This window comes from Melanostigma gelatinosum (assembly GCF_949748355.1).
Source record: "Melanostigma gelatinosum genome assembly, chromosome: 1".
Lineage (NCBI taxonomy): Eukaryota > Metazoa > Chordata > Actinopteri > Perciformes > Zoarcidae > Melanostigma > Melanostigma gelatinosum.
In genome coordinates this window covers 17,466,871-17,494,487 of record NC_136634.1, presented here as the reverse complement: position 1 = coordinate 17,494,487, position 27,617 = coordinate 17,466,871, and the positions used below count along the sequence as shown (strand labels likewise).

The following is a 27,617-nucleotide window of genomic DNA, read 5'->3' as shown; positions in this document are numbered from 1 at the left end:
GGCCTATAGAGTCACAGATGGAATCGAGTGGGGACTGCGTAAAAACTCAGTCTGAGGTAAAATTTTCCAAGAAAAACAATAAAAACATTCACAGAAAGCAAAGCATATTAAAGCAAAGCCTAGAGGCGTAAAGTAATAATACTGAAGACTGAACATAATCTATTTATTTTCTTCACCGTAAGGTAACTTAGGTAGTTGTCACATTTTGTTCTGTCAAATCTTGCAATATAAACCGATGGTTTGATCCACAGTATGAGCTACATTCCATCATGGTGTAAACGGAAATATACACAAGGCATCTACTCGAAAGGATTGTATCAAAATGTTCTAAAAATATCTCTGGTTGGTGTCACAAAAGCAAACTGTATCAAAAGCATTGGCCGAGAGCAAGCAATATAATAGGCTGAAACCCTTTTACACAACAAAAAGCAGGACAACCAATCACGTCGCTTTGATTGTGGACCTATGGAGTCCCATACAGCACATGCAATCCATTAAACTCAACACAATCAAAACACAATACGGGAAAAAAAAGAACTTTTACAGCTGAACATCAGAGACAACCTCAGTTGGTCTATTGTGCTTCATACAGATTAGGTCTGGCCTGTCTACAACAATCATGGGCTTCTCGCTTCACGGATGTGTTCAAGCTACTGTTGAAAGCAGAGGCATCACGGAGCACCCGACTCCAAGGGCGATAATGATGGGAATATGACATTTGCAAGAAGATTAGCTTTATGTGACCGTACGTCATCAACACATGCATTTCATTTTCTTAATGCAACGTTTTGCTTCCCTGTGCATTACACTTCGCTGTGTGTACATGTCTACTGTAAACATCATGGGCCATGAGGACTGCACAGGCAGCGTGGTACAACTGTAATACTGTAGATTGCACATAAATCCTAATTATTTAATTAATAACCTATTTGTTATACATTCCTATGTTCCATAACATTGCACATGCCTTTAATGAACACTTAGCACCATGCAACCTGAAGATGAGGTGGCTCCTGAATGCATCAGAAGTTGAAACGGGCCTTCTATCATGTTTTTTTATTGTTGTTTTTTACATTGAAAGTGAGAGTCAATGAGAAAAGATGTAAGTTAACTTAAATTCCATGTGAAATTTTACATCTATATGGTGTTTAATAACAGGCTGGCATTTGATCATTTCTCCGTAGATTTGAATTATGCTGGCATCACTGCATGGGCCCTTATCATCGACACTATACTTTGGGAGACGGAACTTCAATTTCCTCCTTGCAAAGTGACACCGCTGCAGGTGAACTGATTATACTTCAGCTCCAGTTTAACCTTTTGATAACTGTAGATACAATATGTGAGGGGGCTAAATACTAAATGAGGCCTTGATGACTGAGACTCATTAACAGCAATATGATTGTTTTTTGTTTTAAACAGTGCAAATGAAAGGATGTCAGGAGTTGGCTTGGATTATTTTGGGGCCTAACTGTTACGACTCCCCAGGACTGTGTGGATCAATTAAGTGTCTGATTAGGAGTTGATCCCTGTCTTTGTTCTGCTCATGGACACACAGTACGCACATATTGTGTGTCAACCATTCAGTCCTGTCTGAACGAGCCTGTCTTGGGTGAAGGGATCTACAGGGTTGGAACTTGTTAAAGGGTGAGATTGAGATGATGCTAGGTACAGTGGTGCATACCACCGGAGGCGGTACAGTGTACAGTGGTGTGTCTCGGTCTGGGTGTGGCTGTAGCGCTCACTCTACTCCTCAGCAGCGTGAGGCAGCTGCTTCTCATACAGGCTGAGGACGTGATGCACAAACTGGTACTGCTCGCTTGTCTGGATCATCCCACCCCTGAGGAACATACACAGAAAGACACACACACACACACGCACACACACACACACACACACACACACACATACACACACACACACACACACACACACACACACACACACACACACACACACACACACACACACACACAGACAGAATGGTTGGTCAGTCGGTTCACCACATTGGTCCAGACTGAGATATCACTATTGTATATGTCTCAACTGTTAGATGGATTGCCATGACATAAGATAAAGCCATTTGAGTTCTCCACAGTACAAATTATTTTAACTTTGATGACCCATAACGTTAGCTCTATCACTATCATCAGGGAAACAGTTGAATTATTCCATAATTCTGCTTTATACCTGTAACATTCCTAACTTGTACTTTGTGTTCATTTTCAACAGCAAATGCTAGCATGCTAAACGTATGCCTGTTGAACATCAGCGGGTTAGCATTTTCGCTGTGAGCATGTTAGCAGGCTGACGGAAGCATTAAGCTCAGTGGCAGAAGCCAGTCTCACAAAGCAGGTAGCAGAGCTGTAGACTCTCATTCTTGTTTTTAGTACAGAGTACGGATAAAGTATAAGGTCAAAGTATGCTAGATCTTATGGCATTCTGTCTTTCAATTTCGTGTGAGACTATTTGTTTCTGAAGATAGTTTGTAGCTGTAGCTCAGAGCTTTGTATTTGGCTCTGTCTTGTAGTAAGGAGCAGTTCACCCAAATTTGAAAATTACTTTCTTGGTATTGTAATTCAAAACAGTGATGAAACCGACCATTCAACACAACGGACCAGGACATTTTGACTTGTCAAACACAGGTGTAAATTATAACACTGCAGTATAATGGCTGCATTCTACTTGGGTGTGCCTGGTTCAGAGCAAAGTTATTGTGCTTGTAAAATAGCTAGAATGTCTTACCGGGACTCTGGAATAAAGCCAGTTATTAGTTATTAGTTTCAGATGATTTTCTTGCTGTAATAAGTTCCAAAGTCTATTATGACCGAAAGATCTTGAAATGTTTTGTAGTTTAAAACAGTTAAGGCCACATTTGTCTCATTAATACTCTGGCTAACTTCAAGGGCTTTCTCATGACCACTTTACTCGGCTGGAAGAAAACGTTTAGAATTACGCTGCATATCGCAAGAAGGCTGTGGACACACTGGTTGAAACTTTCAATTTTGTTGTTGTATTGAAAATTAAGCTCACCACAACTTTCAAATCACAACTCGTGATTTGAAACCAGATCAACTGAATCTACGTAGACTGTAGGCTTTTTTTCCGACAACAGATTTAGATTTGATGCCAAGAACTAAAGAAAGACATGAGCATGGATAAGGGCTAAGAATATCTCACCTGTCCAGACGGAGCTGGCAGGTGGTTCTCAGGATGTCAACCACACCCTCAGTCCTCAGCTGCTTGCACAGGATGGAGGTGGCAATGAAGCAGCCAGTTCGACCAATTCCAGCACTGCGGATCAAAAGTTAGAGGGGTAAAGGGACACAGGAGAAAATGGATGGATTGGTGTATTGATTAGCACACCATTCATTTGATTAATGTCGAATCCTCCTCGGGGAAATCAGACAGCAGAGAAATGGAAGAAGACAAATGCTCTGCTCTGCCAAGTGGTTTCTATCATAAAAGTAAAAAGTGTTCCTCTAACATTAAGCTGGGCAATTTTCCCTATGCATGTATATTATTAAAATAGTGTTAACATAGGCCTTTTGACGCAGCCATGGGAACACATTTTAACTATGTATCTTTCCTTATATTTCAAACATGCCACTTTTGTACCTGCAGTGGACAATTATAGGGCCACTGGAGGGCGGGGCTTCCTCTCGGGCCCTTTCCACTTCCTGCACCAGTTCCAGAAGAGGTGGAGCCTTGTCTGGAGTCTTCTGATCAGGCCACGAGGTGTACCAGTACTGCTGCAGACTGCGCTCCTCTCCCCCACACTGGCACACACACACACACACACACACACACACACACACACACACACACACACACACACGCACACACGCGCGCTCACACACACATAAACATAAACACAGAGACGGGTATTCAGACAGAAACTGATGTGATCATGTTGCGTACACACGTAGACGAGACAGACACACTGAGAACGATTTCTGATCAGCCTGTTGCTCTGCATGCATACCCAAATTGTTACCTTGGTGTTAGTTCCTACGACAACAATGAATGCTTTTGAAGAAGAGGTTTTATAGTCTACTCCTCCCTTTCCCGTACTGTAAAATAATCGAATCCATCAACTTGCCGTTGCATTTTAAGTCACATTGGTAGTGTGGCTCGAAGAATGGCAATGTTGGCCTGTAGATCCACCTCTTTGTCCACACTCAAATCTCTCTTTTTCTAATTATGTGATGAATTGCCATGACATTTGTTCGAGACATTTATGGTCAATGATGAATCACAAGGACTCTGGTTATTCAGTGACCTTTCCTCTAGTGCCACCAGGTTTAAATTGTAGTTTTAAGTGAAATGTTTTGAACTTTTGGATGGATTGGCATGAAGTGTAGTACACACATTCATGTTCCCCTCAGGATGAATCCCTGAACTTTTCATCGGTACTGTCGTCTGGTCATAATTTGTCTTTGTCCAAAAGATGGCTAACCAGGCGACCACCTCCAGGTCTGAAAAGAAGCCAATGCAGAAGTGTCTTAAACTTGCGTGCTTTACAATGGACATCAGGGGGCGACTGCTCTGGCTGCAGAAACAAGTCAGATTGTTTCGAAGTCTAAGAAAATATTACCCTAATTCTCACTTGATTTATTACCTCAGTAAACATTATAAACATGAGATTATGGTCTGGTTTTCTAGTTTAAAGTCTTCTTCAATTCAGCATGATGCCAAAATAGTAATTTTGCAATTGGTTTGAATTCACACCTCAACTTGTTTTCACCAATGTTGTGCACTGTATTTGCCCTTTTTGTGAGTTATTGTAAACACTCTGTCTGTGTGTTACCTTTAAAGTAAACACCCTCAGACTGTAGTCATCCTCCTGGGTTACTGTGACGACAGTGATCTCGATGCCCTCGTGGGTCACAGTGTCCTCAGGCCAGTACTCTGCACATTTCTGCGAGACACAATGAACAGTCAAGTGGAAATGTTTACCCATCCGACTATCAACTTATCTTATCCGTTTATCGATTAATGCGTCCATCATCATCGTCGCCCTGCCTGACCTCGTTTTTCTCCTCCAGGTTGGTGATCATCACTATGATTGGGCTTCTCTCCTGCCACACCATCCTCCAGAAGTCCCCCACTGTGTTCACGGTGGGACCCTGGGTGGCAATGTAGGCACACTCCTCATCCCCATAACCCTGCAGAGCGACGCACGCACGCACACACACACACACACACACACACACACACACACACACACACACACACACACACACACACACACACACACACACACACACACACACACACACACACACACACAGAAACATGCCCAGTCTTATATACATATAATCAGTTACTACCAGTCGTCAGTAAGACACATTGAGAACACAAGATTTTATCCATGGAGCATGAATGAAGTGGCTACATCACAAAGCTGTGCACAAGAGCTTACAAATACACATATTTTCACTTACTTTGAGAGAATTAGCATTGATGTAAGTAGTGAGGAAATCGTCTTCATCCTGTGACTTCAAGATCACTCTGCTGTGTGTGTCTGGTTACCGTGAAGAAAGGGAGACAGATTTGTTGTAATTCAAAAAGATGACAGCAGAAGAAGATGCTGTGGTGCTGTGTCTCAGTGTGAATATCAATATTCTGGTGCACAGAGACAGACCTTTTACAAACGCATCCGAGCTAAATAGTTGATGAGCATGTGAAATTATTCAAGAGGAGCAGCACAAAAAAAAGCAGTTTTCACAATATTTACAGCCGCACAATCTCTTTTGCCGGCTGTTCCGACTCGTGTTGCAGCTGTACTCACTGGGTAAGATGGTTTTGTAGCGGTTCTTTCTCACCAGCCCTGGGTAGTTGTACTCCTTAGGGTCCACAAAGTTCATGGGAGTTTCCTGCCGATGGACACAGAACAATGGGTGCAATAACAATCAGTCCTTGCAGAAATGAAGGGGAAGTCCTAACGATGCCTTCTACTGTAAGATAACTATATCCAACATGAATTAAGTCATCCACTGGCCTTCATTGTGTGTGATGTGATTCTACGAACTACTTGTGTGTGGTCTTGAACGTGCATCTTTCTGCCTAGCAGACACTAGGATCCTCTGAGGGTTTTCGTATGCAAATATGCCTGTATCTATCCTTCCTTCGCCCACTAACACACAGTGTAAAAGCTTACGGGTGTGTGCAGAGCTCCGCTGGGTGTGTGTGTGTGTGTGTGTGTGTGTGTGTGTGTGCAGTAGTGGCTGTCTCTATGTGTGAGTGTCAGCGTACATCTTTTCCGGTGTTCATCCCTGTTAATTGAAAGCGAGTAGGTGGGTGAGCTGCTGTTGCTGCACCTACATAAAACTCAGCCTGCAGGCTTTGGTCATCTATGGCCCGTGTGTGTAGCATGGCAGGGGTCAAGGTGTTTGTTCCCTGCCGGAGGTACTCCTTGGCCGTCTGGTCTCTGGGGGAGAGCTGTCCTCCGTAGCCGTAGGGCTCAGTGCAGCCCGGTGAACACATGTCCAAGGTCAGGGAAACATTGGAGCCCCTCCTGTGTGACACATATTGAATCATACAAATGTATTTAGCTATACGGGTTTACCCATCTGCAACGTGCATTGTGGATTTAAAATCCAAGTATGCAACGTTTGTCTTCCAGATAACAATGGCAACAAATAAAACTAGTCACAATAAAACGTTTGTCCGTCAATTATTTCCAAAAATACTCCCAGCCCTCTGCCGCCCGCCCTAACCTCTCCTGAAGCCCCACTGGTGTGACGGTGAGGGTGGCGGCGTCTCCCTCCATCCTGGTGTCGGTGCCTATTTCAAAGACCGGCGTCTGGGGCTCAGGGTCCATGTCCAGCAGATCCTCCTGAGCGTCTGTCCACTCCGACAGGGTGAAGGAGGGCTGGCGGCTCACAGACTGACGCCGGTCACCAATGTCCCGCGACGCAGTTCCTGACGACCACAAGCCAGTGCCGTAACGCCACTTACACACCATGTGGACAACCTGCAGAGAGGTTAATGGAAGAAAGCAGTCAACGTGTATCCATTCATCAGCCAATAAACACATCAATCAAGCAGGAAACTGGCCAATCTGCAAATCGAGAAGTGGAAAATCCAGTCAATCTAGTTTCTTCCAAAGTCTTCATGGTTCTTTATGGTGAATTACAAAAATTCAACATCTACTATATTTCTCACATTCATGCGGAAATAAATGGGCAGGAATTGACTGGTTTCTCCAGCGTTTTACCATGATAACACAGATGGCCACGCCAATGCCTGCAGTTCCATAGACAATCCAGTTGTGCTCTTCGGTGTTCACAACCTCCCTCATCAACACGATGGACTGAGCAGTGCAGAGAGAAAAAGACAGGGGGAGAGGCAGTTAGACACAGACAACACTCGAGTCAGCATATCGTCAAGGTTTCTTTTTTGCACTCTCCGTCCAAAACAAACAGCTCTATCGGTGAGTTCCAGGACGGACACTTACGTCCATTCCAAAAATCGGGTGGCAGGGCAAGATGAAGCCAAGGTAGAAGTCAATGACCTGCAGGGCTTTGTAGATGGAAGAGAGAGGTCCATTTCCTTCCACCACAAAAAACACCCAGTACCCCTGGGAGGGAGAGAGGGAAGGCAGACTGTCACCGTGAACTCACCGGTCATTCATGCACTGGTAATCAGGCAGCGCTGTGGCTTCTCTCAGGTGAAAAGGAGCCGAGAAGAAAAGAATATCGGCCTATCGCGCAGGCACAAAGAATATGTAAACTGACCTCATGCAGAACTAGTGTCATAATCATTGCGGCGTTTAAAAAGCCCTAATTTGTAATATATTTATTACATATGGTAATGCAAGTGTCAAGTTCTAGCCCAAACATGGAGGTGCTTTGGTTGTCGACCAAAGCACCTTGGAGACAATGTAACAACGCACATGATAAGAAAATCTGTGAGGCAAAATAAGGGTCAAGAGAGAACACCTGGTGCTCAAGTAACTATTGCATTGCTAATGTTGCAGTTAAACTACTGTGGATTTTACGAGTCTGTGCTGAGCTGAAAACCAAAGCGTGTGCAGGAAGGTCATCATAATCGAATTTAAAGCTGACATTTGAGAAATACATCAGACAAGTAAAGATTTTCTCCACTGGTTTCAACTGACGGCCATTCGCATACCGTGACTTGGGAGATGGCGAACAGTGCAGCCCAGCAGTAGATCTCAATCACCAGCGCATACACCTTGTGCATAAACACTTCCTCTCCCTGTGGGCTTTGGCCCCCTGCAGGTCCATCTTTGCACTTTGGGAGCCTGTCTTTTTTAAGGGCTCTGTCGCCTATTTTATCAGTCTTGGTGGGCTCATCTAGCCAGACGGGGTCCTCGTCGGGCCTCAGGAAGATGGAGTCCTCAGTGTGGGATCGGGTGGAGCTGCTCAGCCGACGGGTCATGATACTCCTGTTAAATGAAGATCGTCCCAAAAAAACACTGTTAAAACAAGATAAATACAGTGTGTGCTTTAGTTGTTGCTTTAAAGGTGGTAAATTCAATATGCAGTCGCTCTGGAAGAGTAGCCCTGTGGTTCCCTTCCAGGTAAACGATGTTAGCTCTATCTGCACTGTTGCCTTTGTTTGCACCATTTGTGCTGTTAGCACCGTTGGCTGTTAGACGTCAGCGTAGCCATCGCCATGATGAGAGCTGTGTGGGGATGATCCATCAATCATTGATCTGCTCTTCATTTTTAAACAAGCACCTTTAACCCCTTATGAACACAAAAAGTCCACTGCGGGTAAAGTTGTTTTCTTTCTTTTTTCTTCACAGTTTTAGATTATAAGACATCCCGCGTGAATAAAATGAAGACATATCACACTTTTGTCTTTCATAAGCAATCACACTTTAATGCTTTTTGTCTTAGTTGCTTTACTACAGAAAAAAATTCAACCAAATTACGTATTGATTTCTAGTTCAATTACATGTTGCCTGTGTTTGTCAGGTTGTGTTTTAAATGAGCGTGGATATGACAGAGAGAGTTGTGTTTGTTCCACAGGCCTATTCAGATGTACAGCTAAGCGGCTTGGAGTGGCTCTCATCCCCGGATCCTCTTGTCTCCCTCAGATGGGACTCAATTGGGTGAATGTGTGTGTGCGTGTGTTTGAGAGAGAGAGAGAGCGAGAGAGAGGCGCTATTGTGGAGAGATGAGTCAGGGGTAGCGTGTTTACAGCCCTGTCCGTCGCCTTGGCAACAGAGTGGCTCTCATCCCTCTCATTCGTCCTGAGCATTATCATCTACTGACAACACACACACAAACACGCACGCACGCATGCACACACACACACACACACACACAAAAACGCACGCACACAATCACACGCACACACAATCACACACACACACAGTCTCTCTGTATCAGTCAGAAAGTGTATTCAAAGCCCTTTTCCGCCCTGCACTTTTGTCCTTCAACCATTAATAAAGGTGTTTTGTACATTTTGCTGATCACCACCACGTGGTGTGTGTGCGCGGCTGTGTGAATGCGGAGGCCGGTGAGAGTGGTGGTGTAGTGTTTTATCTGAATGTGTTGCTGATGGCTAAATTTGTCAGCAGTGAGTTTGGAAGTTGTTTTTTTTCTTCTTCAATTTAATCAACTAACAATGCAGACGAAAATGACTTTCCAGTTGGCTTACTGGGATATCAAAACACTGAACAGCCTGTCACATGACTCACCTATGATAGATGGCAGGGAACTGGTGGGAGTCAGATCACATGATCAAGATAAATCCTGTATCCCGTGGCAACCAGCCGTTGTCAGCCATTGTCTGGCAGAGTCAAATCTGAAGGACAGAAGACAACAGCCACACACTACATGTGTTGAAAACGTGAAAATAAAGAAAAGAGAAATATGTTACGGGTCATCTAAACACATACGGTAGAGACACCTTGGGACTCAAACTCAACTGGTTCAGGTTTTGAATCTTGTTCCATCAAAAGATGGATCTAAGTAGCACCCTTGTCAGCTCCCAGCTGTGGTTTCATGAGCGGAGGATGGTGATGTAAGGTGACACAGTATACTGTCAATATTTCTCCCCCTCTCTTTCTTTCTCTGCCTCTCCCTCCCTCCCTACGAGGCGGGGATGATTTGAGCCAGACTAAGCAGACACCCTCAGAAATACATTTAGATTGCTCCAGTTGAATCAGTATGCATGAAGTCAAGCCTTCTCTGCTCTCCTCTCCTCTCTCTCATCTCCCCTCCTCTGCTTCTGTGCCACTGGACCCTGTTGAACGAATGAGGTGAGCTCAGCGGAATATGAGACCACACCAGCAGCAGGAGATGAGTCTCAGTGTGTGTGTGTGTGGTGTGTTAGAGAGAGAGAGAGAGAGAGACAGTGCAGGTGTTGACCAGAGGGGAGCTGCTTTGAGTCCTTTTCTATCTCTCTTTGCTTGCTGCGAAGGTGGTTTTGAAGTGATGACGCCTGTTAGGCCGCCCTGTAGTCTTGGCAACGTGCATACATACAATGTACACACACACATATAACGTACACACACACATATAACGTACACACACACACACACACACACGCACACACGCACACATGGATTGTGTTGTATAAGAGGAGCTGAGAAAGTTCAGCTTGCTTCCGTTTTCAAACAATAGCTGGACGAGGAGATGAGTTGATGGCGGGATGAATGGGAGGAGAAGCAGCTCTCTTTATGTGTGAAGGTTGTCTGAGGCAATGACGCAGTGAGGTTGGCGTTTTGGTAACTGTGGCAACCAACATATACTGTAGCACACACACACACACACACTTTGGCAGACACACTGCATGAAAAATAAAAAGCACAAACATACATCTGCACTGGGAGAGCAGTGACAATATTCACGTTTGTCGAAAAGAAAATACCGTCCTCTCTTTGCTTTGATTCTTTGAGGTAAATATCTTTGTTGTTTCTGTTGCTCGCTTTGGCTGCTGAGTGATCGCTTGGTGAAATGTTTGGTACATTTTTCCAGGGCTGTAGCTCGGATTTTACAAATACTGAGGTCATGATTCACACCTTTTCACAAGACACCGGAACCAAACGTCTGACGTTTGGTTAACCATCGTATTTTACATCCCAACATGTGTCAAACTCTCTTCTCACTGACAGGAATTCTAGAATAAATACATTCTTATTTACATACATTTTATATAAAAAACTAAAATCAGTCCCCCAAGCACAGGAAACATTACTGAGGACATGACCTCAGTGTCCTCGATGGTAAATAAGGCCCTGCATTTGACCCTTCTTTCTCTTTTGTTTTTTATTTTATGTTTAAAATGTTGCCTGTCAGTTTCATGTATTTTAGCTGTAAGATGTTAACACTGACAAAAAAAAACCACAAACCAAGACTCACTTGTTTTTACAATCCATCAGACGGAAATATTCTACATGGAGCCTCATTTGACACACATTTGGTACCTTTGGAGACTTTGGGATCCCCACGAGAATTTAAGATAAAGTTCTGTGGGTTTGAACGATGATGATGATTCTTATAAACACCCATAACTGATAACAAACCGGCTCTTTTAACCTCAGACACAATGTCCCTGTCGATTGTTGGTGAGCTCACAATAAAGTTGGTATTCAAAATGACACAAAATCAGAGCGTGGCGGACAATACCAAGCTGCAGTAACGAGTCGTAGAGGGAGGCAGTTTGCCGTTACACCTTTGACAGTCTAATGACACGTAAACTCCAATTAGCCATAATCCAGTATTCTGGGAAAAATGTATTCATGTCAAATTTGTCATGAATCCTGACAACAGATTCAGCCTCACTCCTCACTGAAGGTCTACTGTCTTTGGGTCCTTACAAACACCACCCCCTCAGTCTTCAAATAGAGTATGTGTGTAGAGTTTCCATTGATCTGCGTCCATTCAAAGCACCCAACATCCAGCTGAGTCTGAACGGAGCCATACAATAAGCCCCAGCAGAACCACAGGACCAGGAAGCGCTGTCTGCTGGCAGCTGTGTAAAGCTCAGTTCCTGCAATTAGGAACAAGGGGAATTAACCTGGTTTATTTATTTTTTCTCTTTTGGTGACAGCTGGCTCGTGTTTTAATGGACATTCCTAAGGCTCCCATCAGCGTGTCCGTCTGGAAACATAATGTGTTCAAATCTGCTCCATCTTTATAAATGTGCAGGATTTGTTTGCACTTTGTCCCTGCCATTACAGCAGAACTCTCAGGCAGAGCAGCATTTCCTCTTTCCAGGTGAATCAAAAGCACGTCGAGGTTGAAGTATCGAGCGCGTTGTCGAGGTGCTGAATGTGGCAGGGAGACGGGGTAAGAGGAAGCTCTTACTGAAAGTGATGACGGGATGGTAACTTGAGAGAAAGTCACGAGGGCCAAGACCTGCCTTGTCAACCTTTCTCTGGCATACACACTCACACAGATAACATCCTGGTATATCAATACACACATAAGCTCACAATGACCTTAGAATGAAATACCTAGCAAGCCTGCAGCTTCCTCATGTACATCCCAGAGACAGATAATCAATCAGCTCTATTGTTTACATACACTCCTACAAATTCTCAGAGCAGCTCCAGGGCCATTTCAAAGATGCATTTTATTAACACACGTACAAACTTACAATGCAGCCCAAGCTATACTGTATGAATAATTGAAATGTGCTGCATAGGGAATTGATTCACAGGCTGCTGAAGATACATATGGATTCCCGGTGACAAAGGACTGTGTTACATGATTGCACTGTATCAAAACACCAGTGCAGGAATGGCATTCTCTGGCAGTCATTCATGTTGAGACAAAACACCGTTCATATCCCGTACATGGCTACGGAGAGCTAGAGGGACCACACAGTGCAGAGCTGGATGGATTAGTAATGAGTCACCCAGGGAGGTGGACTGTTGCATCCCGCTCTGGTAACTCCCACATTGTCACAGAGACATGATACAACACAGAGGAAATCAAGCTTCGAATAATAATAGATGAGAGAGGAAACACTCAGTGAGAGCAGCGCCAAAGAACCGACATGTTGGCAAATAATCAGTTTTGATAATGAGAAAATGAACACGCACATACAGAGGCTACATCACACATCCCTACCTAGTCACAGCCAGGGAAGCGCAGCAGCCATATGAACAGTGGGGGCTTTGCTGAGGAATTGGTATTCACCTCATGTCGCACAGCCACTGAGGGGGAATGAGGGAGAGACGGAGGGAGCAGACGAGGGCTGGAACAGTCACTCACCCAGAGCCCTAAGTCTGGTTAGGATAAGTCCTCTTACCTGGCTGAGCCCGTCTTCACATCGCCATCTGCTGCTCTGCTCCCGTTGAGCCAAAGACCAGGAGCCAAACACCAAGAACCACGGCAATCCCTTTACTGCTCCTCTGTCTGGGAGAAGAGGGAGCGTGTTTGCATGTAAGAAGGAGACAGACTGACAGCGAGAGGCAGAGGACGTGTGTGAGGGTAGGAAAGGCAGAATCTGAGAATGTGTGTTCGTGGGAGAAATAGAGGAATTAAAAAGTCTGAAGTGTTTTCTTTTGTTTGTATCCTGGAGGGGAGAGAGAGAGAGAGATCCACAGGCGGCAGCTTCGTCTAGGTATATGCAGCAAGAGGCTGTACGGTAGGTAGCCTTGGCAACAGAGCCAGAATGAGGGAGAGCGAGCGAGGGAGCTGGAGAGAGAGACAGAGAGAGAGCGAGTGTGAGAGAGAGACTCTGTGTGTCTGTATGTGTGTGTATTAATCACATTGTAGGCACATAAATCTGTTCACACAGCCACATTTCTGAGTCTCGCCTCCAAAGCATCGCTCCCACATGTTAAACAATTCAATTTTGGGGTTAAAGGACGAAGCTGGTGATATTCAACATTTCAATTTTTGTCAACAAATCCTGTAAAAACACCAAATCCAACGGCAAATGTATCCTACTAACAAGTTTTATTGTGTCACCAGTATCACAGCCCTCTATGCCATAGACCTCAATCCCACAAACTGTTCAAAACCACAACGCTGCACGGGGCGACATGTTTCCTTATTACCAGGAGTTTATTTCAAGTCAATCCCACATACACTGTTCTGCTGTCGTAAATACTCATTTATCCGCATCTGAAAATAGACTTTGGTCTTTACACTGGATTTGCTGACAATAATAAAGACAGAATGTCTCGAGCCTTATCTTTTAAGGTAAGTCCTTCTGTCTGTGTCCCCCTAAGTGACAAAAACACGTTTCTCACTCCTGAGCCCCCCGCCCACTCAGCGTCATTCTTTTTCCGGTCGCCATCATTTTTGTCGTCCCCATCATTTTTGTCGTGTGTGATACTCTGCCTCTCTCTCTCTCTCTCTCTCTCTCTCTCTCTCTCTCTCTCTGCCTCTCTCTCTCTCTCTCTCTCTCTCTCTCTCTCTCTCTCTGGCTCTCTCTCTCTCTCTCTCTCTCTCTCCCTCCTTCCTGTCTTGCCATATGTTAGCCTGTCCCTGTCAGCTCTCTGAACTGAGCAGCAGAAAACAGCCAACAGTCATCTGATCAACACAAATACTGGGAAACACAAACACTACGTCACTTCTTTTTTTTTTTTAATTCAAATTAGTTTCATTGACATGACCATATAGCATTGCCAAGTGTTGTGTAATGTTCACAATGTACTTACACGATAATTCTGAATGTAAGAATAAAAGACAATAAATGGTATTCACATCATGTATTGTACATCAGTGTACTACTGTATACATACTATAATTTAAGAAACATAAATCTTTGCAGACAAATAATTGAATGCTTAAATAATTAACTGAATGGCCACTATGGTGCAGTGGAAACAGGCCAGCTGTAAACATAACATATGATCACATCCAGCAGCAGACACAGAGCAACATTAGCATTCATTTGGAGTCGTGTTTCTGGTCACCTGGCAAGTGAGTCTGTTCTTCGTCTCCACCAACTCCTGAGGCAAGTATCTGACTCTGCAACATCATCCACAACGTTCAACAGCTTTGTTGGCTATTTGGTGGGCAGGTAGCGTACAGCAGGAGCAGGAGCTTCTTTTTTAGATTTTTTAAATGATCTCTTTTTTGATGATCATTATTTAGACCACTACTATTAAAGTCGATTGTTAAACTATCTCCTTCTATTGAACACACTCTCTGACTCTTTCTCTCTCCCTTTTGCCTTCACTATTTATGACCCAGAGTCCTCTCCTCTCCGTCCATATATCTCTCCCACACAGCCTGGCCTTCCCCCGCTCCAATCAACTAAATGAACTCCTCTGTCCTTCCTTATCTTCTCCTCCTCATCCCCTTTTAAAATGACCTCACACACACACACACACACACACACACGGTGAGTGTGAAAGAAAGAAATCATCTCACTTAATTAATAACACGGGAAAAAGAGGCTGATATCCGGCGGCCTTGAGCCGTCTGCTTCTCAGCTGAAACATCAAACTGTTACATCACTTCCTCATTTTCTCTCGCTGCTCTACAAACTGACACGATTTTACTGTAATGTGGTGTTAATGTAAATTCAAATTTAAAGCAACAGAATCGTTGTTACTTCCTGGAAAACTAGAGTAAATAAGTTACAGTACGCATATAATTTTACCAGCATCAAAATCACCAACACTGTCACAAAACAAAAACAAAAGATGATGATTACAATTTTTGGAAACTCAGTTAAATTCTTGGAGATGATGGAGGAGCAGCATTCCACTAGTGACAAATGGAGGCATCTAGTGGTCCTAATGGCTCACTGCCGGAGAGTTTAGCCAAGCGACGTTTAGACTTGAGAGTTTTTAACAGGTTAATTGAGCTCAAAGCGTTCCTGTCACTAAACCCCTGCCAACCTCAGATTTGAATGTGTCTCATCACATCACATCCAGGTGATGATGGCAGCTTGCAGCCTGCCTATCTGGAGTTATAAAACACAGTCTAACACAGACAGACAGGCCAATCTTGTTGCACATTTGCATTGAGAGTGAATCAGGGAGCTGATGACCGCAGTCTGCTGCAGTCGGCTTGTTTCCTGTAGACACATTGTGACACAGTGCTAGATCTGTGTGGAAACCATATTCACTGGAATGCTGAATGAAATATAGTGAGATATATTCAGTCAGTCAGGCTCAAACCAAACACAAATCATCACAAGTCATAAAATGTTAAAGAGAAAAAGTCCAGTCATTGTTACTGATACAATAATGGTGTCATTATACAGTAAGGTACAGAAATAACTATTTTAAATGAAAATCATTAGGAACTAATTAAAGCAGAACTGATTTTACACGTCAGGATCAATTTACTGATCTATTAATGGGGACGTGTTACTGAGCCTGAGGAACAGCTGTGTGGTCCAGTTGCACTCGAGAGAGTTTTCTAACATCTGAGACTATAATCCCTGATGTGCATCTAAGTTTGGGCCTGGAAACCACAAATGTACGTAGAACAGATAGCCTGTGTTGAAGAAGGTTGGGTGGCTGCCGGGGTTGGTGTGGTGGGGATTACGGCTGTCTTCTGGGGACCACGGTTCTGGGGCCATTTGTGGGAATGGGACCTGGCTCACACCTGTTGATGTCTCAGGGGTTTTGAGGGGTTTGGTCGCAATCTCTGTCTCTTTCTGCTCAGGTGGGCCTGGCCGTGGTGAGTTGCCAGGGCTTCTGGACACTCTGGAAAAGGTGGTGGAGAGGAGGACACTGAAGAAATTGAAGAAGCTGTTTAATTTGTTCATTTTGGAATACCTTTCATATTCCAGCATGATCTCATTCCCAGGGCTTCAGACATTTTGTCAAGGCCCCTGCCGTCTGAAACTGGCGCACGGCAATCAGGAGGGGTGACGCAACGCTACGCAAGCTGATGCAATGTATTGTCGGCTACATAACATACAACATTTTACTTAATTTGAACCCAGAGAACAATCTTTTAACTAAGATAACATAAGACAATCCTGAGTCCCACAGTGGGAAAAGTGATGCCAAGGGGTCCTGAGTCCTGACCATGCGTCCGTATGAATGATAACGGGTTGGGTATTAAGTAACTGTGGCACATGTTGATGATTCTCAGACCTTTACCCGGAAAAATATTTTTGCTTGTTCATACTGAATTGACAGTAAGTAAACACCTCCCAGTTCCTGTGTCGTTATGTAAAACACTTTGACATGTCTCTGTCGCCTGAGGACCAGAGATGGATGGAAAAGGTGACACATCTTAACCTACTGTAATATGCAATGAGAAAAAAACTATCACAGTTATAAAGGGGAGAACATAACATATTGTAATAAAGCCAGCAATAAAGCTAGAACAAAACGCGGTTGCATGTGTGTGATGACATGAGTGGATTAATAATAGGGTCAGTTTACCTTTTAATGTGATGCTGGATTGGAAATGACACGATAGTTTAAGTGTTTATCTGTGAATGAGTGTGAGTCTGTGTGTGCCGAACCATTCCAGTAGTGTGTAGAATTGTGCAGGTTTTGTTTCATGCCTCCTAGTCAACAATGCATGTGTTTGTGACAGCGAATGAAGAGAGTGAGTCTATCTGAGGCTAATCTGGGAAGAAGAAAATACAGAGAAATTCAGATGTCTTCAATCGAGTTTTTAAAGACGCGTGCAAAGATAATGTCTTTCCAGTGCATCTCCGCCCTCACTGCAGAGATCTGTCACTGTTGTTACAGTAAGTAACCCTCTTTCAACATTGAACAGATCCCATCGAGGGACTAGACTTCAGATGGGACAGTTTCAAACGCTAGACTAGCAGTCCTTGTTTACTCCAGCGTTCAGATCTAAACAACAAGCTCTGACAGCGAAGATGTAAACACGCATGTTCACGGGTCATAGCAGCAATTATGACCATTTGCTCCACATAAACAAACAAATGACAGACAGTTATGCAGATGGAGAGATTGAGAGCAGAGTCACAGTATATCCGGCTCTGATAGTTACTGTGAATATTTGTGCAAGCGTAATAAGAAACCTTCCCCAAAGGCTTTTCTGTGATACTGATCTGTGCTTCTGTAGTTCTGTGGAAGTAAGAGTCAGTAGAGTATGTTTAGTTTGTGAGATTGAAAAGAAAGAGAGAGGTGGAGGAAGTACAGAAGTACAGAGGAGTGAGTGATGGAGCAGCAGCAACATGAACACTACTGAGTGGTGGTTACCAACCCGAAACCCATAAAGTGAAGTTCATTCTTCAACCCATCAGAATACTCCAAAAGGGTTCATTTGAACAGAACTTGAACTGGATGCTATCTATCACTATTACTTTTTATAAAGCAATCATGTTTTCATACAGGTCAGTTTGATCAATCAAGAGAGAGGCAGAAGCTGGATTTTTCAACCACTTAATCGTGACATTTAGATCACTATTTTAACCATTCAACTGATGGCTTTAGCCCTAGCTATTTCAACCTTTTATTTTACTACATTATTATTAGTAAGCTGGTTAAACTGTTAAAACGTTCAGCTAACTATGACTGTTTATGCATTACTTTTAGCTAACAGTTAAGACTTTTTCGCTATCCTGCTAACTAGTTCAAATGCACTCCCAAACAGCTGACGATTTCAATTTCTTTCAAATTAGCTGCACTACAATTTGTCGAGTATCTTCTGGCACCTCTGGGATACAAGTGCCCCTTGTTGGGAGTCACTGCTGGAGACGAGATGGTTAATCGTGTTCATGTCTGTGCCGTAAAGTTTAAATGTTGTAAAACAGATCTGAACTTGTATACGTTCTTCGCCTGCCGACATAGCGCAAAAAAGAAAAAGAGCCTTGTTATTTTAACCATGACAAGGATTCTGCACGCATGCACTTGAGTCTGGATGGAAGCTTTCTCACAACTCTCCATAAAACTGGGTCACGGCCTCTTTATGCCATTATGTTTGTCTGGGTCTAAACATTCAGAGATGCATAAACCGTGATGAGTTTACAAGGTGGAGAAGATGAGAAACGCAATAAGAGATATAGGATTGATGGACAACATTTCTTCAGGGGGAAATAATAGTACAAAGCTGCAGTGGCGACTGGTCATTGGGGGCAGGTGGGTTATTATTAATTCTCAAAGCTTACTATCTGCGATAATTTATCATCTCTGAATGTAGAATTTTCCTAAATTGCATATAATTTGTGTTAGGATGTTGTCATCATGTTAAGTAGCCAGTATTAAGCTGCTTCAGACTGCGTTGTGTCTGCAGTAGGCCTACGGGGGCCTGTGGGGTCAGCCCCTCTTTTCCAATGCAGTATTGTACGTGGGAAAGTATGAAACGCATGCTCAGTCTGTCTCTGTATTTAATATCACTAATTTGATGACAAGTGGGGCTGACAGCCCGTAGCCCCCCTACAGCATCATTTCATGTTTCAAATTTGATGGCTATCTGTCGAAGCCAACACTAGCTTGGAATTGACTGCTCGGCAAGAAGAGGGAAGACTTTCTTACCGACCGCCAGCGAACTTGAGAAAATTAATGCAATGAATGAACCCTTAATTTGGAGGACGTTTAGAAACCATTACAGAGAGAGAGAGAGAGAGAGAGAGAGAGAGAGAGAGAGAGAGAGAGAGAGAGAGAGAGAGAGAGAGAGAGAGAGAGAGAGAGAGAGAGAGAGAGAGAGAGAGAGAGAGAGAGAGAGAGAGAGAGAAAGGGAAGAAAGAGAAGTTGAACTAGTTCACACACTTTTTCTGTAAGATATTAATAATAAGACCTGGCCACTCTGTCATATTGGTTCCCCACCATATTCTTTAAATATAAAAACGCCACTGCAAAGCTGTGATCTCCACTTGTATGTGTGTGCGTGTGTGTGTGTAGGTGTGTGTGTGTGTGTGTGTGCGTGTGTGTGTAAGTGTGTGTGTGTGTGTGTGCGTGTGTGTGTGCGTGCGTGTGTGTGTGTGTGTGTGTGCATGTGTGTGTAAAGTACTGCCTGAATCTGCAGTTCCTTAAATGTCACTTGGCAAAACGTTCTCTTGATACAAAGTATCAATACATTTTTTGAACAAGAATTGTGTTTTATTTCACTTGTTTTAGTTTGTGTCTGTGGTAATTTTGATAACTGTTCCACTGAGCAAATACTACTGTGAAGGAATAATAAAATACATATTTCTCAAATAATAATGAACTTCATGCCTCACCACATAGTTGCTTGGGTAGCATTTGTCTCAGCTCATTACAGTCAATGGTGGGGGTAACTACCTGCTCATGCTGCTCTTGTATCTGTCCCAGCTGGGTTATATTGCAACATTAGTCAACACTTTAACAGGTCTTTGTTCAAAGCTGTTACCAAAGCTACACAGCTTTAGGATGTATACTGTCATTGATTAGCAACAGTATTGCATGCATACATAGAGACAAATAATTAAATGGGTATTTCCTTGTTTCCCTTGGAACTCAAAGAGAAAAAGTATCTCAACTGGCAGCAAATTGCGTGAGCAAACATTTCATCTTTTTTCTATTTCAAGCCTTTTTTTAAGATCTATCAATTTATCACACAGCTGAGGAAAAGGTTGGCTTCACTTGGACTGGAACCATTTAAAAACATCCTCCCAGTTGTCCCAAACTGGGATAAAAGTCAAGAAAACATCGTGTGTATCTGATGTCCAGAGATTGTTTCAGCCCTTTTAGACATGAGATGACTCCGAATGGAATGGCTTAACTTTCTCAAGTTTAACGACGCCTAGAATTGTCCATATCAAAAACACTGCCAGCTTATATGCACATAAAGCATCTTTTGAGTCACTGATTTTAATTTGTATAAGTCCTTTTACAACCCAAACAACCAGCAATCATTTCAACTTAACAGTCACATACTGGAACATTTCTTTATCTCTGTTAAACACCTCTAGTTTGAGTTTGTGGCTGACAGCCAATAACTATTTTGGATTAATTAGGAAATTCCTCCATTGTCTTTATTATTTTGTCTGGAGCTAGAAATGCTTTGCTTTATTTCCTGCATGTAACTTCAACCGGGTCACTTCGTGTCTGCTAGTGCTGCTCTTTGAAGCTCTTTCCAGCTTACGCTGATAAAATGTGCAATCAAAATATACAGTCAATCATCATTTATACACCTGATTCGTCAGGCCTCTTTTCACTCCTTCCTTCTTTTCTGTTTGTTCTTTGATTTTTACAGCACATAACATGGAAGCATTGCCATTGAAGCGCCTTACAGTTACCAGCACTTACTGACACCATCGGCCTAAAATGTAACTCGTGGCTGTGATGTTTAAAAGTAACCTGAAAACATAATTTACATGGAAACAGGAAACATGTCTGTACATGAAAATATGTCTGATTTGCATTACCTCGTGTTAAGAGTTCGTCAACATCACACATGGGCGCTTGCACACCTTTATTTGTGGAGAAGAATGGAGAATGAAGGGATGTCAAATACGGGAAAGTAACCAACACAACAGTCATTTGCATTTTTATTTGCATTATGTAAATAAATTGCACACTTTTTGCATCTGTGTTTGCGCCTCACACTGTGGGCGAAGGGAATACAAACATGACGAACGTGTGCACCGATTCCAAATATAGCAGCCATGCAAACTTTATATCTTGGTAGCTGTTTGACCGTACTGAATGCTAAAGGGATAGTTCAACATTTTGGGCAACATAGTACACTCATGTTCTTGCTCCTTAGATGAGGGGGAGCCAGGATAGTCATATGCCACTGTTTCCAGTCTTTGTGCTAAGCTAACCTAGCTTCATATTTAGTGGACAAATATGAAGGTGGTATCAATCTTCTCATCTAACTCTAGGCAAGAAGACAAAAAAGACTGTTTGCAAATTTTCAAACTTTTCCTTAACATCATAATAATCGTCTGGGACCGGTCTACTTTCTGCTCCCAGAGTCAGAACTAAACATGGAGAAGCAGCGTTCAGTTCTTCTGCTCCACATATCTGGAACAAAGTCCCAGAAAGCTGCAGGTCTGCTGAGACCCTCAGCTCATTTAAATCAAGATTGAAGACCTTTCTGTTTGCTGCTGCCTTTAATTGAACCACATTCAATTAATATATTAATCAATTTCCTGCATTTCTGCATTTTACTACTGAATTTTATTTCTTACACTGTTTCTTTAATTGTTTTTAAATCTCATTTTCTTTTGCCTTGTGTTTTGATGCTTTTAATGGTTTTATGTGAAGCACTTTGAATTACCTTGTTGTTGAAATGTGCTATACAAATAAACTTGCCTTGCCTTGCCTTGCCTTAACATGGTTAGCACCTGCTCTAGTCTTATTCTCTAGGTATAACAACGTCCACCATTTGATCCAGACTGAAATATCTCAACAACTAACAAATGGAATATCACAGCATTTTGTCAAGACATCTATGGTCCCAACATCCTACTGAATTTAGCAATCCTCCGACTTTTCACCGACCTGATTGGTACCCATCTATCAAGCATCAATGATATTGGTGACAAGAGGTGCCTGCGAAGAGCTCAAAGGATATTAAAACACGACACCAACCCCAGCCATAGTCTGTTCACCCTGTCATCTGGCAAGAGGTACAGAAGTATCAGCTGCCCTACCACCAGATTTCAGAGCAGCTTCTTTCCTCAGGCTGTGAGACTCCCGAATTTATCCTCCATCCTCCACATATAATGTCGTTTTTTTTATTGACTGTGTGTGTTTTTCTCATGCACTTCGTGGCGCAACCCTGTTGTACAATGACATCTGATGCTTGATATACAAACAAGCTCTTTTTCACTTGGAGTCAACTGGAGTCAACAAGCGATGAGCGGTTCTCGAGACAACGCAAGCAGCCTTCTGAACAACCGCGGTTTGAACAGGCGCCCCACCCGACAACGTTGCAAGCAACAATAAAGGGAGCCGGGCATCGGCCTGCTCCGAACGGGAAAACCCTCGTATGTAAACTGCAACAGTCACTTTTAATAATGGAGGATCAACATGCCAGCTGGGACAAAAATGGCATTTTAGTGATTTTACAAAGACTCAACAATTAATGGCAAGGAATTCACAAATGTTCGTGTCATTTTATGACTGTGATGCTGTATTGATTATTGGGAATGAACATGAATTAACACAATCTCATGCATAACTGTGTGCGCCAGTCCATTAATTAATGTGAATAAATTACAACAAAGGCAAAACAGTGCATGGAAGAAAGTGACAGAGGGGATGGATTTAAGTGAGGATAAAACAAGCTTTTAAATACTTCAAATGTGGCTGAACATTGAGACAAATTAAAAAGAACAGTGGTGTAAAGGGAAGTTGTGAACAACGTTTTACAGCTACAGCGGACTAGAACCACAAACACACCCACCTCCACAACATGCCAGTATTTTACAGTGAAATCTTGTAAAGCATTAAGGTTGTGCAGATATTGACCATGTTATGTAGTCATGTTTTTATGTCAGACACAGGTTGGTGTATTTGACTATTTGAAGTAACCAGGGCAGAATAAAACCAGCACAAATGCTGAATACAGTCATGTAATACAAACCAAAACAGCTGAGTAGCATTGTCGGAAACCACGGTATTGCTTCAGTGCACTGGGGTTGTTGAGGTCTTAGTTTTAAAATGTGTGCATGTCAAGAATTCATGCAGATAACATGACATTCCTTTCAAGCTCCTGTGCCTGCACACTATCAGCATCATCTTACACATACAACTTGAAAGAGGAAAGTGGGGAGATATCGGGAGGCAAACATTAGACAAACAGAAATAACAACATACACTGTATATGCTAACAATAGCACAGCACTGCAGAAACACACAGACAAACATGCCGCAACAATCCCCAGAGGATTGCATAACATTTCCTCGGGAATGGTGGGTCATTGTGACCCGTTCACATCAACTCCATCTCCGTTAGACATCATCAGCAGGCCTCTTACAACAGCCATTACGAATCTGCCCGTCACAAAGCTGTGGCAGCGTCGGCATTCATGGTGCGATTTAAAGGTCAGGAAATCTCCCACTCAACAGAAGTATTAAGAGGTGTTAATGTGGCATGAACACATCTGAGCAATTCACAATAAGCTGTCCTGCTGCTTTGAAGTACTGGTAATTACATTGGTTTTCCAATTTTTGTGAAATGTAAAGTAACATTGTGCCCAAAATCTGTCTTTTGAGTATCGAGCGGTCATTTCTTACTAGAAAGGTTAATGTGTGCTGCGGAGGCAGTACTCGCTTGATTTGAGTGTGTTGAAATGGATTCACCTGTACCACCTTCCAGCCTTCAGGTGACCAAGAAAGCAAGAAGGAAGGGGGCCAGTTCCATCCAGCAGTAGAAACCAGGGAGAGACAAGTGACAGTGTGGTGCTCGCCCCTAGCTAATAGCCACCATCTTTCTGACGGCAGAATCGCGGCTCTGTGTCCGACCAATTTTGGAACTTTCTGAAACTGACCTTCACCACCACTTCATATGGTGATTGGTGAGAAAATAACCAGGGTTTGAACTTGTCTCTCAAACTATTTTTTGATTCTTCATGTCTTTGTAAAGTTCCCTGATCAATGACGGCAGGCTTTTTCCCAAACTTCCCAAACAGGTATAAATACTTTTGCCTTTAGAAGTGTTTATAAAGAAATACTTCAGCCCCAAAATTAGCATTTTTATATCAATTACTAACCCTGTGTCACCTGGAATTCTTTTCTCGCATGCCTTAAAAAAAGTAAAGGATTGCTGTATTGTCTTGGTAAGTGAACAGTTAAAGCTTGAACACAGTCTCATAAATTGAATTTAAAAAACAAATGTAAAATCTTTTTTTTTACAAAAGGTGACAAAGTGACAGCTTATGTGGAGGCTATTAGGCAAACAGGAGTTAAACATGGTGATGAGGGAAAGGAACACAAACATAATAATAATAATTTTAATGGCATATTTACCCTCAATCAGAGTTTATTTTCAGGTATCAATCATTGAATTGTCACCAGTTTCACAAAAAAAATGCTGTTTTTACAGCCAGCCATGAAGAGCTGTCTGTTATTTGCTGTTTCCTGTACAACGCTATGTGACCATGCTGATAAAAATGCTCTATAAATAAACTTAACATGACGAGCCCATATCATGCCCAGTCAAAACCCTTCTAATACATTGACGTGTCCTTTTAATAATAATAATAAAAATGCATTTTATTTGTACAGCACTTTAAAAGGTACTCAAAGACACTTTACATGCTAAAAAACGTGAAAGTAATTTTCGTCCTTGGGCAGTTTCTGAGTGTTTGATGATCAGGACATGTCTCCTGAAGTTCCTCTTAATGATACGAGCTCATACGAGCCCATTATTCCTTGCTTTACGGCCCTGCTTGTGTCAAGTCACTTCTTTGTTACAGTGAAACTAGACCAGTAACAAAAAAAGAAAGAAAAAAACATTTGCCTTGGCAGCTCGTCTCTGTGTGCCAATAATGAAAGGGACCCCTCGGACGCATTCCTCCACCCTGCGTGGCCCAGCTATGGCAAGAATGTGGGGGTGACTCTTTCTCATTTCTGCATGACCTGGCAGTCCCCTTCTCCTCACAGTCCACCGCTCAGGCCGCTGGAGGCTGCGACACATCGAAGCGCACAGATGATGAGAGGAGTGGCACGCTTCACTAAAACTTCCCGGAGTGACGCGCCTGGACGCCCGCTCCTCCCCGTTAAACACCGAGAAGAGAAAAAAAAGTTCCCCACTCTGACTTTTCATCATCCCGATGTGGCGAGAGTTTGACGCAGAGTCTTTTCAAGAGAGTTCGGTCATGACAGCGCTCAACTGTTAGAAAAGAAAACTTCCAATCTTTGTTTTGCCTCGAAGCGTGCAGGCACCATGAAGCCCGTGCTGCTCTCCAGCGTCCCTCTGTGGACTCTTCTGGTCTTCAGCGCCGTACTCAAGGTAAGAACGCTTTCAGACAATTACAATTTCAAGCAGAATTGAAGCAGGTATTGTGTTGTTCATGGCAACGGGACGCTTTGTTTGGATGACGAAGGTCAGTTTTACCACGCAGGTGTGACTGCACCTGTTGCGCAGTTTGCTGCTGTGCTGCACTTTAGTAAGTCAGGAGCGCAGCTCGGACTTATGTGCAAAGCTGATGCAAAAAAAAGAATCGCAACATCTACTAAAATAATTTCATCTTATGAATGTTTGAGAATGGCATGGCTCATAAGAATAATAATGGTCCTTTGAGGGTTTTAATTGCATTCAAAATGTACGTCAGCAAGTAATTAATACTGGAATGGAGAGGTTTAACAATGGTGGGCTGTGTCTTGGAAGACGTAGAGAGCACAAGTCTCACGATGTTGGATCCATTGGTGAAAAATAAATAGATTAAGTGAATTTCGTTATATTTGGAATCTCTTTGTTGGCCAGTTATTCATTCAGGATTGCACAGATCTGACCCGTTCAGTGCGGAGTGTGTTAAAAGGACAGTCATTAGACTGAGGCATCCAGCAGCCACAGACCCACCTGTCCTCGTCTCACTGGTCTTTCTGGAGAGAGACAGGGAGATAGAGGGTGAGAGAGGTTGAGAATGTGAGGCATGTGAGGATGTGTGTGGCTAACACAAAGGGGTCAGGAAAGGAATGAGGTGCAGTGTGCTCAGTGTCCCTGTCGCTCCTGCAGCCACAACTCTCACCAACAAACCAGTTTATTGGGTATGACTATCTGACTGGTCATTATGAAGACAGCATTGAGAACAATATAGACAAGTTCTAATGAAAGCTATTTTGAATAAACAGATGAGGCCTGGTGCTGCCAAATAGCTGATTACAATATTTCAAACCACAAATAATGATGCACTTTATTTTGCCTGTAGCCAAAGTGCATTAACACCAGAAAGCTCTTTTTGGGGATGCTCAGATCCAACTTTTTGTTTCCTAATGCAATCGATTTTACACTAAAGTCTAGACCTCACTTAGTGGACATATTTTGATATTGACAAAGAAGCTGTTTTTATTATGTATGAGTCACATCACCGCCAACACCTGATCCACTAAATAAGAACAGTATTGGCACCGAAATCGACACGGGGCCTCGGATTGGTGACAGTTATTTTGTAAATAGTCTAGATCGATTTTCTGGTGGCATTAACAATGTGGAGACTGTCCTTACAAGAAAAAAGATCAAAAACTCTTTCAGCTGGAGAAATGCAAGCGTCCTTTAATGACTGTCGTCTCTCTAAAGCAGAAGTGGTGGTACGTTTTTTTTAGCCGCAAAACCTCTAAGTGAGGAGCTGTGGGTGGATATTTATGACTAAAAAACGTAAAATGTTTGACTGTCTCGGGCACGGAGACCACACTTCGAGTAACTTCTCCTTCCAACGGTCAACCATGGCTTTCTATTCAACCACAATATTTACCTTAAAGGGACAGTTCACCCCAAACTGTAATACTATTTATCCATTTCGTTCATTCACAGACCTTGTTGTAAGAAGTTTCATCTTGAGTAACTGGGTCGTGATTTCTGGGAAGAGACATTGCTGTTGAGTTTTCAAAATGTATTTTTTTTTGCCAGTTTGCCACAACAAGCCGATTACATTGTAAAGAAGGCAGACTCTCTCCTGCTGATATCTCTATAAGTAACTCACACCACAACAATCTAGAATGATAAATAGCTCTACAGGTAACCAGAACTGCACCACGTAGGCACATTTAATTCTCCATTCTTTATTGTAGTAAAACTTGGCACTATTCATAATTTACTTCCTGTCAGCAGATTTGGGGCTCAAAGTCGAATTTAGTTTAACTATAAGTG

At 42.8% G+C, this 27,617-nt stretch overlaps 1 protein-coding gene across 1 annotated transcript; it reads right to left on the bottom strand.

Annotated features, from left to right (window-relative positions):
* Positions 1-1,308: 1,308 nt before the first annotated feature.
* On the bottom strand, positions 1,309-8,409 carry LOC306793873 (tyrosine-protein phosphatase non-receptor type 5-like; the record flags this gene model as incomplete). The annotated part of the gene is made up of 12 exons (XM_079291668.1): positions 1,309-1,840; positions 3,181-3,294; positions 3,619-3,779; positions 4,811-4,921; positions 5,031-5,168; positions 5,448-5,527; positions 5,795-5,879; positions 6,328-6,520; positions 6,723-6,979; positions 7,223-7,318; positions 7,463-7,585; positions 8,140-8,409. 12 exons carry the CDS (start codon positions 8,407-8,409, stop codon positions 1,747-1,749), a joined length of 1,722 nt encoding a protein of 573 aa, XP_079147794.1. The 3' UTR covers positions 1,309-1,746.
* Positions 8,410-27,617: the final 19,208 nt, after the last annotated feature.